Source organism: Saccopteryx leptura, chromosome 13 (assembly GCF_036850995.1).
Source record: "Saccopteryx leptura isolate mSacLep1 chromosome 13, mSacLep1_pri_phased_curated, whole genome shotgun sequence".
In the NCBI taxonomy this organism is placed as follows: domain Eukaryota; kingdom Metazoa; phylum Chordata; class Mammalia; order Chiroptera; family Emballonuridae; genus Saccopteryx; species Saccopteryx leptura.
In genome coordinates, this window is record NC_089515.1 from 2,872,863 (window position 1) to 2,883,840 (window position 10,978).

General features: G+C 57.2%; 1 protein-coding gene across 8 annotated transcripts in view; it reads left to right on the forward strand.

Annotated features, from left to right (window-relative positions):
• The first annotated feature begins 7,343 nt into the window (after window positions 1-7,343).
• The window catches only part of EBF3 (EBF transcription factor 3), a 123,210-nt gene continuing 119,575 nt past the window's right edge, over window positions 7,344-10,978 (forward strand). For all 8 annotated transcript variants that reach the window (XM_066355062.1, XM_066355064.1, XM_066355066.1 and 5 more), the window contains exons 1-4: window positions 7,344-7,976; window positions 8,088-8,244; window positions 8,603-8,666; window positions 9,406-9,461. In XM_066355062.1, coding sequence (XP_066211159.1) covers window positions 7,843-7,976; window positions 8,088-8,244; window positions 8,603-8,666; window positions 9,406-9,461 — 411 coding nt within the window. In that variant the 5' untranslated portion in view covers window positions 7,344-7,842. The remainder of the gene's footprint in view (window positions 7,977-8,087; window positions 8,245-8,602; window positions 8,667-9,405; window positions 9,462-10,978) is intronic.

A 10,978-nucleotide genomic window follows, 5' to 3' on the forward strand; every position in this document is an offset into this window, starting at 1 on the left:
TTTTAAGTTGTTGGGGGCGGATGGGGGGCGGTGAGTCCGGGTCGTTCCTGGGAGCCGAGTGGTTTCCCCTGGAGAGTCCCCCCCCCCCCCCGACGCTAGCCACCTGGCTGCGGCTCGGGCCTGGTTGCAACAGTGCAGCCACATTCCACGCTCTCAGGGCGCGCGGCCCGGGCGGAGGCACTGGAGTGGAGACGCGAGTGGGTGCGGGTGAGGGTCGGAGGTGCGGCGGCAAGGACGCCAAGTTCAAAGCTGCCCAGAGATCACCCTCGAGGGCGGTGGGGACCGCCTAGAGGCCGCCCCCGCCCGCGCGGGGCTCGCCGCCTGAACCCACGCCAGCCCTGCCTCCGCGGCTGTCGGCGCGCGCCGCTTTGCAATGTAAATTTCAGCGGGACAAATTGCTTATTAATAGTCTAGAAGAGAAGCGGGTCTCTTTCTTTCTTCTTTTCTTTATCTGTTTTTATTTCTGCATGGCCCCTAGCTATGCCCTGGGCAGCCGCGCCACCCAGCAGTTTTCATTTCAATATCCTAAAGAAAATGCAAATTTCCACAGTGTGGCCTTTTTAAAAAGTTAAATTAGCAACAGCTTTAAGTGACTCCATTAGTATGGAAAACATACACATGTTTAACGTGGGAATAGCTTCCTTTTTTACCAGACTCATTTTAGACTGTAAATTTAGCAGACCGACGGATTGATAAAGAATCACGCCTCGGCTGAATGCGTCGCCAAAGGCGCGCCGCCCCTCCCCCAACGACCTGCGCGGGGCTTCCCGGGAGGGGCCTCCCCGCTGCGTTGCGCCGCAGGACCCTGTCCGCCCGCGCGCGCGGTATACTTTAGAAGTTGGGCGAACAGTGAACTAAAAGGGAGAAGGGCTTGTCACATTTCTGTCCAAGGGCGGTGTGGTCTTGCTTCCCTCCCGGCTTGGCCGTCGCGGTCCCCGAAGCTGAGATAATTATCCAGGCGGACTGACCAGGCCGGGCCGCTGTCAACACCGCCCCACTTTTGCGCGCGGGAAGGGATGTGTACACACTGTTAAGGTGCGGCTGGGGGGGAGCAGGCGAGGGTCGCGACAGAAGAGGACGCCAATCTGGTCCCCATTCTGTCCATCCCCACCCTGTGGCTTTCTCCCATCTCAGCATCTTCGCCAGGGCTGGCAATCCCGGGTTGTGAAGCAGGGTTCCAGGGTTCCATTGGTCAACTTTTGCGCCCCTTTAGCTTCCGGATGAGGGTCTTCAGTCCTGTCAAGGGGTCCTGCCTCACCCTCTTCTTTACCTTGATGCCGGTGGCAAGGCGCTCCATCCCTGCCTAGGAAAGAGTTAAGATTTACTGTGAGCTGCAGAGGTCTTGCTAGGATGTAATCTGCATTTTTAAACTACTGCGTAATAAAAAGTGAGAAGTTTGGAGACACCTTTCTTGATTATACCTTTGGTGATACTTTGGGTTTTACATTTAATTTGCATTTTGTTCTTAGTGAATATTGAAGTCTTGAGTGGAGGATTGAATTTTATTAGGACATCTGGACTGACAATATCAAATCAGACACCAGCGTCCCAAAGCATGCTAAAATTTCAGAGTTAATTAGAACGCAGTGTGTTTAATTAAAGCCAATTATAATATTTGAAATGATCTGATCGATCCGTGTTTCTACAGTTTGGGTCTGTTTAGGTGTTGATTGGCGCATTTTGTGAGCTGTGCCATTTACCAACTACTCTGGGGGAAAGTTTGCTTTGTAAACTGGAGGGGGCGGGCGGGCGCGGAATCCTCCTCTAGGTGCGGGTTAGGGTGCATCCTGCCCTGCCTTGGGGCGCGGCTGGACTCGGTTTGGGACATCCTGGCTAGTCGTTGAGCGGCTGTACCTTTTCGGGTCCCAGGGACCCTCCCACGCACCAGCTGTCCTTTCTGAGCTCCGTAGCTCCCCTGAGTTTTGTTTTTTTGTTTTTTGCTGAGAGGCAACCTTGAAGGTTGCAGGTTGCGCTGGGAGAAACCCGGCTCGCAGAAAGCTAGGGTTTGGTTTGGGATTCTTGATCTGGCGCAGGAGCCCCCATTGGCTGACTCAGAACAGTGGGAGCAGCCATAATGAAGAGACCAGAAAAAAAGTTAGGACGAGTAGACAATAAACTATTTACTTCCCAATTCCGCACGCTACAGGAGCTGAGATGCGTCCCAGCGTTTGCAGCCCCCGCTTGGAGCGCCCTGGATTTTCCAGGGAGAGAGTAAGCGTGTTCCGCATCCTGTCCGATGCCCCTTGCCGGGCCGGCCACGTTTCTCGCCTGCAAGGGCGTGGACGCGGTTCTCTGCACCCTGGCCTTGTTCCGGGTGCTGGGATCCGCCTGACTTTTGCAGACTCACGTGGGCGGCAGTTAGTACCAGGAGGCGGGTGGACAGTTCTGCGCGCTCCTGGGGTCACGGGGTCAGCGAGGCCTAGGTGCACTGGTTGCGGGGGAGCTGCGGCCCAGCTGTTGGAGCCAGGCGGGAGCCGCGGAGGCCACCTGCCCCGGAGGAGGTGCTCGGCTTTGGGCTGCACGGCGGCACTCTGCTCTCCCCACCCCAGGAGGCGCTGTTTGTCAAACTTGGCTCCTTGGCAGGAGGCGCCTGCCCCTGCTCGCTTGGAGAATTGAGCCTTTGCCGCACTCGGGGTTCGGGCTTCCGGAGCTCTAGCCCTGCAGAATGACGGGGAGCTGGGGGTGCAGCTCAGAACAGGGGTCCGACACCCTTCAGCGTTTGCTTTTGATCTGTGAATCCCACCAGGCGCCGCGCCTGACAGCGCAGCAGAGAGGAGCCCGCTGGCGCCCCGTGTGTTGGGGCGCGGTGCCCAGCTACTTGCCTCTCAGGGCAGGAGGGGCGCGCAGCCTGGCTTGGGCTCAGTCACCCCACGTTCCGAAGGGCCCTGTGGCTTCCGCCTCTGCGCAGAGAGAGAGCGAAGTCGCCTTCTCTGGTCCTGTAAAACCTACCTGAACCTGGCCCACCCCCCTTTGTGCATAATTTAACGGGTTAGGGTGGCCTGAATGCGGAACCCTTGCTTGCCCGGCCTTCCTGGCTCACAGGCAGCGTGACCCCGCGACGCAAGGCAGAGCCCGGGCTCACTCGGGGGTCACGTTACTGATCCGCGGCGGACAGGGTCTGCCGGTGCGTGACCGTTCAGCCTCTCCCGCAATTCACCGCACTTACTAGGTGCGTTCTCCCGGGATTTCCCTAGTCTCCGGTTCTCCCGGCCCCTACGGCCTCCTTCTCTCCGGGGCCCAAGGTCAGTCCGGTTATTGGTTTAGGGTTCTTTCCCTTGCCTCTGGCTGGGCGTGGTGCCCGGCCTCGACCCCTAGCTGGAGCCGGGCTGGAAGGCCGGTGCCTTTGCGGTTTGAGCGTGACCTCCAGGCGCGGAGGACGTGGGGGCGGGCCGCGCCTGCAACTCTGCGCTGGAGGCGAGAATGCGAACCGCCGGCCTTAGGCGCATTGGTTCGCACGGTTCCGAGCTCTTAGAGTGGCTTGGCCGCGCAGCCTGAGCCTGAGGCCACAGACCCTTTGAGGGAGCCGCGTACGCACCGCGGGCCTCTGATCCCACTGGGGGCAGGCTTCCAGGAACCCCCGGCCCGGGATTCTCAAGCCGGAAATGCACTTTATTGCTCTTTGGAAGGCTGGTAGGGCGGTCAGCAGGCTCCCCAGCCGACGCCTAAAGCAAGAAGAGGCGTCCACGGAGGGCCCTGGACACCGGCCGGCTCCAGCTCCGCTCCTGGCCTCGAGCCCTGGGAGCCAAAATTGGCCGAAGTTTCTGTGTGGCTCGAAAGCCGGTACCAGCGGGGCTCCTTTTCTCCAGGCCTGGCACCACGCAGCCGTGCTGGACCCAGGAGAGAGGGGTGCGACAGGGAAGTTTACGCCTGGCACGCGCTCACCAGTCTCCCTCCCGCGGGTGGGTAGTGGGCACGGGCGGCAGGGGCACTGGCATTTCAGGGCGGGTAGGGAGGCCAGGCTGGGTTTGGGTGCGGGCACTGCGCGGTTGTACCACTCGGCTCAGCCTCGGGTGGTGCCGCGGATAGGCAGCCAAGCACCGCCACAGCCCTGAGCCCTGCACGCTGCTCCTGGAGCAGGACTCCAGGGGCGGCGGGCGCCGTTTCTCTAAGGTCACTGTTTGCTCCGGCACGATGTGGGGAGGACAGCTGGGCACTGGCCATCTGACTGACTCCGGCGTGACATCTGGGAGCCCACTGGTGTGTGGCACGCGAAGCGCTTGATGCCGCTATTTAAATGCAAATGTGAGGGGGCTCATTGAAGCCTCTCCCCGTAAATCCGCACAAAAGGAATACTTCCCACCCTCCGAGGAGGAGGAGGAGGAAGAGGAGGAGGAGGAGGAGGAGGAGGAGGCGACAGAGACGCAGCGGCTCGCAAGGGCCACCAGCGCAAATCGTGTTGAGCGGGGCCTTGAGCTATCGCCGCCGCGGGGTTCCCAGGGAAGGTCAGGCCCCGCCCGGCCCCTGGGAGTGCTCTGGGCCAGGAGGCTGGACGGACAGTCTCAGGAGACCACGGAAAGTTCCAGAGTGTCAGCCTGCCCTCCCCTCGCTTTCCCCTACCTGGGTGCTGGGCACCCCTGGATTCCTAGAAGGGGAGAGGGGCGGGTCAGAGCTCCAGCGGGAGGCAGCCAGGCGCAAGGACGCACTCCCAGGCTGTCTCCGGACTTCCAGGAATGGCCCCGCAGCCCCTCCCTCGCCCCGCTTGTGGCCCGGGTGCTCTGTCCCTCTCTCCTCTCTCTCCGCTGCTGGCTGTTCCCGCCCCATCAAAGTGAAAATCTGGGTAAGGTGGGGGCCGAGGAGGCCGCCCTCCCAGGCCGCTCCGCAGCAGGCCCGCGTGGAGACCCTGCCCTGACGGCCAGTCCTTGTGCCCGCTGCTAGGAGCCAGCAGTGGAGTGACAAAAAAGATAAAGTTGGTGAATGATAAAGACCGTATTTTCCACGCTTTGGGTGCGGGACCAGATGATCTAGAAAATGAGCTGAAATGGATTCAGCCTCCGAGCCTGTTGTGAGAGCAGCTGATTCCCCCATTTCGGGCCAGATGGCTGCTGAACACAGATTTGCATTCATTTTCGCTTAATATCGTCCAAAACAGTGGGGCAGCTGCATTTGTTGTCAAAAAGGTTTAAAACCCCTTTTCTTTCTGGGGCAGGATCGTTACCTTATGTGATGGGCTTATAGAACTTTTTTTCCCTCTTTAGTCAACAGTATCAGATTTAGAAGGATTTGTTTTTAAACCTTCTAATTTGGTAATCAGATTTAAATCGCCTTGGCGCATGTAATCTGAATTAAAGATACTGTAAATGATTTTAAGCATGATACTTTCGTTAGCGCAAGGAAAGGGGGCACCTCCGGTGAGGGCCGGGCATTTTAGGAAGTGTGTTACAAAGAAAGCATTGTTTCCTATTTCTAACTTCATCATTCCCGAAAAAGGCATTTTGTATATTCTGACAATAACACTGGCCCGGCCGCTGGCCCTGCGTGAGCCCCCAAGCAGCTAAACACACAGAGACAAAGCGACTTCTCAACCCCACCCTCCACTGACGGCCAACTTTATCTTGCCTGGTCTCTCTACCAAGAAAGTGTTCCCTCCTACACCCAGTCTGCTGTGGGCGGAAAGCTCTGGGCTTATTAGGAATACAGAAATTTTCTTTTAATTTATTGTGAGTAGTTTCCATACACTTTGATTTAAGGTTATTAACATTCTATAGACAGTGGCATCTTTAATATGTGGCGATCGCTTCTAAAGACTAATCTCATTACCCTCAAATAGTCATAAAATATGATTTTATTATACTTACGTATTTAATTAGACGGCCGGCACCGTAATGGATTTTGAGATGGGACCGGCACAACAGCTTTGATAATTCACTTATCTTTGGCAATAGTCATTAACCCCCAACACCAGCAAAATAGATTGCTTTCCAACACATCTTTTTTCTCACCTCTTCCAAGAGGAGTGGGGGTCCCCAGATAATGTAAACCGGACTTCGATTTTCCTGATTAATTAAAATATTAACTAACACGCACTGCCAATTCATAAAAAAAAGGGAGTGCTTCCCTAGACCCAGCTGGAAGAGGCTACCCAGCCTGCGACACCCTTGCACCCAGTAACCTGTTCTGGTTTTGTTTGTTTTAATCAAAGGGCCTGATTTCTCTCGGCTGGGAAGTGCCTTGGGTCTCCAATCCTTGTCGCACAGACGTCCTTTAGGCGGACGGTGCGCCTGAGCTCCGAGTCCCTGCTGCAGGAGCCCAGCCGCCCGGCCCAGGCGCTGCCCGCGCCCCGGTACCCTCCCGATTCCTCGAAACCAGGTTGGGAATCCGCGCGCTGCGCGCTTACCCGGGCCTGGCGGCACCCAGGGCAGGACCTGGACGCCCGCGGCGTCCGCTTGGCTTTTAAAGCGGCTGATGCCGGGGAGGTCTGGGCACCGCGCAGGGCGCGCAGCCGGACACCCGGTTCCAGGTTGCCGGAGAGGCCCGGCGCGCTTCCTGTCCGCCCGAAGAGCCCGGAGCCTTCTTTGTCACTCGCCGCGCCTAAGGACAGGCCGGGGGACGGGGTCTCCCGTGGCCACCCAGAAAGAGAGAGCGTCTGGCAGAGCCCACCTCCGACGTGGGTCCCCAGCCCGGCTTTCGGCGGCCTCTGGCGAGGCCCAGATGGGGGCAGACCGGCCCCCACAGCAGCCTTAGGTCTGCGTAGAAACCAGGCTGAGCCGCACGCCCTGCCTCGGCGAGGGAGCCTTGCTCCCCCCACCCCACTGCCGCCCGCAGTCCATTACGCGCCCCTCCAACTCCTTCCCTGCGTCCTGCCTGCCTCTTCTCACTTTTCCCTTGGGCCGCCCCGGGGCGAACTGCGGCCCCTTGCATTTATTGCATGCATTTGGGCAACTTGGGGCGCCTCGGCATGTTACCCCGTCCTTTCTACCCTGTTTTGACTGTCTCTCTGATTTGGGGACGAAGTATGAGGGGGGGCCACGTTGCAATCGTGCTCTGGTGGTTTCATTTCAAGATTTATTTGGAGGAGCAGTAACTTCCTTGGCTACGGGCGGGCGGGCGAGAGGAGCCGCGGCGCGTGGCCGGGGGAGGCGGCGGCGCTTGGTGGCGCTCGGTGGCGCTCGGCGGCGGCAGGGCTCGCGGGGTTCGCAGGGCTCGGGCCGGCTCGCGGCGCCGTCAGGCAGTCAGTCGGCGAGCGCGGCGGCGGCGGCGAGGGGCGGCGGCGAGGGGCGGCCGCTCCCATATATGGCGCAGGCACCGCCCCCCGACGTCACCCTCTGACAGCGCCGCTCCCGGGGGCTTCGAGTTTTGGCTCCCGGGAAAGGGTCCATTCCTCGGGGAGAGAGGGCTGAGTTTTGTGCGCCTCCGTCCGCTGCGCGCGCCGCTCCAGGCCCCGCCGCGCCCCGCCTGCGCCCGGGACTGCGCCGCGGCACTCACTGCCCCGTTTATTTGTCTTTGGAGCAGGCGGGCCGCGCCAGAAGCGGACGATCCCGCAGTGTCCTGCAGCCGCGGACGCCGCTCGCTAGGATGACACCACGTTGAGCGCGCCTGCAAACAACAACAACAACAGCCAGCGCCGCGGCCGCGCGTCCTCCTTCTCCTACTTCTCCGGAGCGCTGCCGCCGCTGCTGCCGCCGCCGCCGGTGTAGCCGCCCACGCGCCCCCCGGCCGTCCGGAGCGCCCGGCCGCCGGTGTATGTCGTGCCTGCCCGGGACGGGCTGAAGCCGGCGGCGGGCCGGACCGCAGGCGCCGAGCAGGGCGAACGCGGCCAGGGCAGCCGCCTGCCGCCAAGCCCCGAGCGCCGCTGCTCGCGGAAGCGCTTTCGGCCGGGAGCTGCGGCCGCCGCCAGCAGTTTTCATGTTTGGGATTCAGGAGAATATTCCGCGCGGGGGGACGACCATGAAGGAGGAGCCGCTGGGCAGCGGCATGAACCCGGTGCGCTCGTGGATGCACACGGCGGGGGTGGTGGACGCCAATACGGCTGCCCAGAGGTACGTACCGGCCGGCTTCGCGCGCCCCGGCCCCCGCCCCGGCTCCGCCGGGTCCCCGCAGCCGGCCGGCGCCGCGCTCCTCACCGGGCCGGTGTCTGTTTCCTCCCGCAGCGGCGTGGGGCTGGCGCGGGCGCATTTCGAGAAGCAGCCGCCCTCCAACCTCCGGAAATCCAATTTCTTCCACTTCGTGCTGGCACTCTACGACAGGCAGGGGCAGCCGGTGGAGATCGAAAGGACCGCTTTTGTGGACTTTGTGGAGAAAGAGAAAGTAAGTGCGAGCATACACTCACCCCTTCCGTCTTTCTAGAAGTGGGAGGCAGGCGGTGCCCAAACGCGGTGGCCCGGAGAGCCCCCCTAGGCGGCGTGGATGGCTCGGCTAGGCGCCCCCGCCGCCACGTGCACCCGCCGAACCCGCCGAGGGCTGGGCGACTCCTTTGCGCCCCCGGATTCATGCGGGGCCAGTAGGTCTCTGGGCTGCCAGAGGAAAGTGACATCACCGCGCTGCTCCGAGCTAGGAACACGGCCCTGCGTGAGGCCACGGGGCCTCGGTCGTGCAGGGGGACCGAGCGCGGTGACCGCGCCGGACGCCGACCACACTAAATGCCATTTTTTATCGTTACTTTCAGGAGCCCAACAACGAGAAAACCAACAATGGCATTCACTATAAACTCCAGCTGTTGTACAGCAACGGTAAGTGCCCGCGGCCGCCGCCTCCCGCCCCTGCCCGGCTCGGCCTCCTTTCCCCGAGATGGTGAAAGGACATAAAGATTTTGAGATTAAAATGACATGGATGTAAACACGAAATCTTCTCATGGCATAGAAGGAAAACAAAACATAAACGATCAATAAGTCGATGGCACTTCACATGATTAACTGGTGGGGCTTGAAGTAGCAAGTAAAAAGTGGGTCGATATGCGCTCCAGCTGAACAGCACTTTTAAGTGACTTTTTTCAATTTTGCAAATTAATGTTAATTATTGAGATGGGGTAGCTCTATCAACCGGGCATAACTTACTTCCTGGGCTCGAGATTTAACCTATCTATCTCTCTGTAGGTCCTCGAGGGATATTAGAAAGAGTTCAGACACTATGTCCATGTCTTCTTGCTTTCTGTTTTCTAAAAATAAATGACCACATGGGCCCACCGGTGTGGCAGCCCGGCCTGCTCTCAGACTTGCAGATTTCTTGTACCTTTCAAGGTTAACCTGAGAGTCCTAAGGTTCTTCATTAAGAAAAGAAAAAAAGAAAGTGAGAAGTGATCAGGGTTTTTCTTCCTTGCCTTGTAAAGGGCATGTCTAAGTTTTGCTGTATCACGGGGCCACAGTCTCCGAGTCTGGGACTTCCTGTGCCCCGGTGCCCTTGCTAAAATCACGATGAGAATGTGTCTCTTTTTCTTTCTTTCTTTCTTTCTTTTTTTTTTTTTTTTTGCAGGAGTCAGAACGGAGCAGGATTTGTATGTCCGCCTCATAGATTCAATGACCAAACAGGTGAGAAAGTTGAAGCGTCCGCATGAGTTTTCACTGCTCAGCTGGGGTTGTCCTGTGGCTCAGAGACTAGCAGACTGACACATGAATCTCCTGTTTTTGTTTATTCTGGGGTTTTTTTTTCATTTAGTTTCCTTGAGATGCTAATGAGAATTCCATATTTATTGGAATAAATGAAGCAATTGGTAAAATAGTTTATGTTGTCATTAGTATAGGACAGAGATATGCTTTATAAATGGCTTGTGATTGGATTCAAATTCTCTCTTAATTAATTATAATTAATATTTGACAGAAAAAAATTGCAAGTTGCCCCTTTCCTTATATTTTTGAACGTTTCTCTCTCTCTCTCTCTTTCTCCCTCCCCCCTCTCTCTCCTTGGAGTCATTTCATTGATTTTTTTCTGTAACAGTGGCAACTAAGTCCTTTCCAAAGCCCATTGAGTGGGACTTTGATTAGTTCATTTTCTCTCCCTTCCAGTGTGATGGTCTAGTAACACGAGACGTTTATTTGGATTTAAAAGTTAAATGTGTCGGGGTGAAAAGTCACCTTGTTCCCCTCCTAGTCCGTCCTCACCTTTCGGCCCCCCATCTCCATAATTCAAGCTCCGAGCTCCAGGGGTCACCCAAACCCACCCGTAGCTCTGGGAGCACACAGCTCGGGCTCCCTCTCTCACCCTCTGTCATACCTTGTAAATAACATAATTACAGGCAGTTCCTTATTAAATTATTTAACCTGTCTTGGTCAACTTTGCTGAGGATAACTATTGGCTCTCGGGAATGTCATTGAAGTGCAGAAAAGCGCTCTGCCTTGGCTTTCTGACCTGACGGTAGTCTCCGGGTGGTTTGGTGCGTGGTGCTCTGTTGTTGTTCAGTTGTTTTTAAAGATCTCCCCCCCCCTTCTTAAAAAATAGAGGGTTGGGGGAGAGGCAAGCCCAACGTGTAAATTAAATCCACTTGGCACAGATTGATTTAAAATATACTTCCAAGCTGGGCTTCAGGCGTGGAAGTGAAAGTGACGTCCTCGTTTCTGATGTTAACTTGAAGGACTAAGCCCGTGGAAGGGGTCCTCTGGGCTCTCGGCAGCCTGGCACCCACGCTTTGCACGCCGCGCCGCAGTCAGCCAGCTTTCTGATGTCATTTCATCCTTAGAAAGTTTGTCCTTACCTAGTCAACAAGCATGTTAGATTTTCATGTCTGCAGCGGTACAAACAGTGTGGTTTCCTCTTAGCGTAAAACAGATCTGACAGGTAAACTACACTCTTTCTGACAAAGACAGGCGGTGTGCCCTGTGGTAATTATTTCACTTGGACTCAGGGAAACCTCAGGAAATCGGGCAGCTCACTGACAGGGTGCTTTTATTTTTCTGCACACGAGGGCTGATGTTTTTTGAGAAAGCGCTGTAGTCTCCTGAGGCAGTTGATGTAGGCAGCCCTAAAGTTTCCCTGTTGTTGCATAGAGCAGGAGGAGGGTTTGTTTCCAGCCTACTTTTATTGTTCATTTAGCCACGGACCTTTGCAGTCT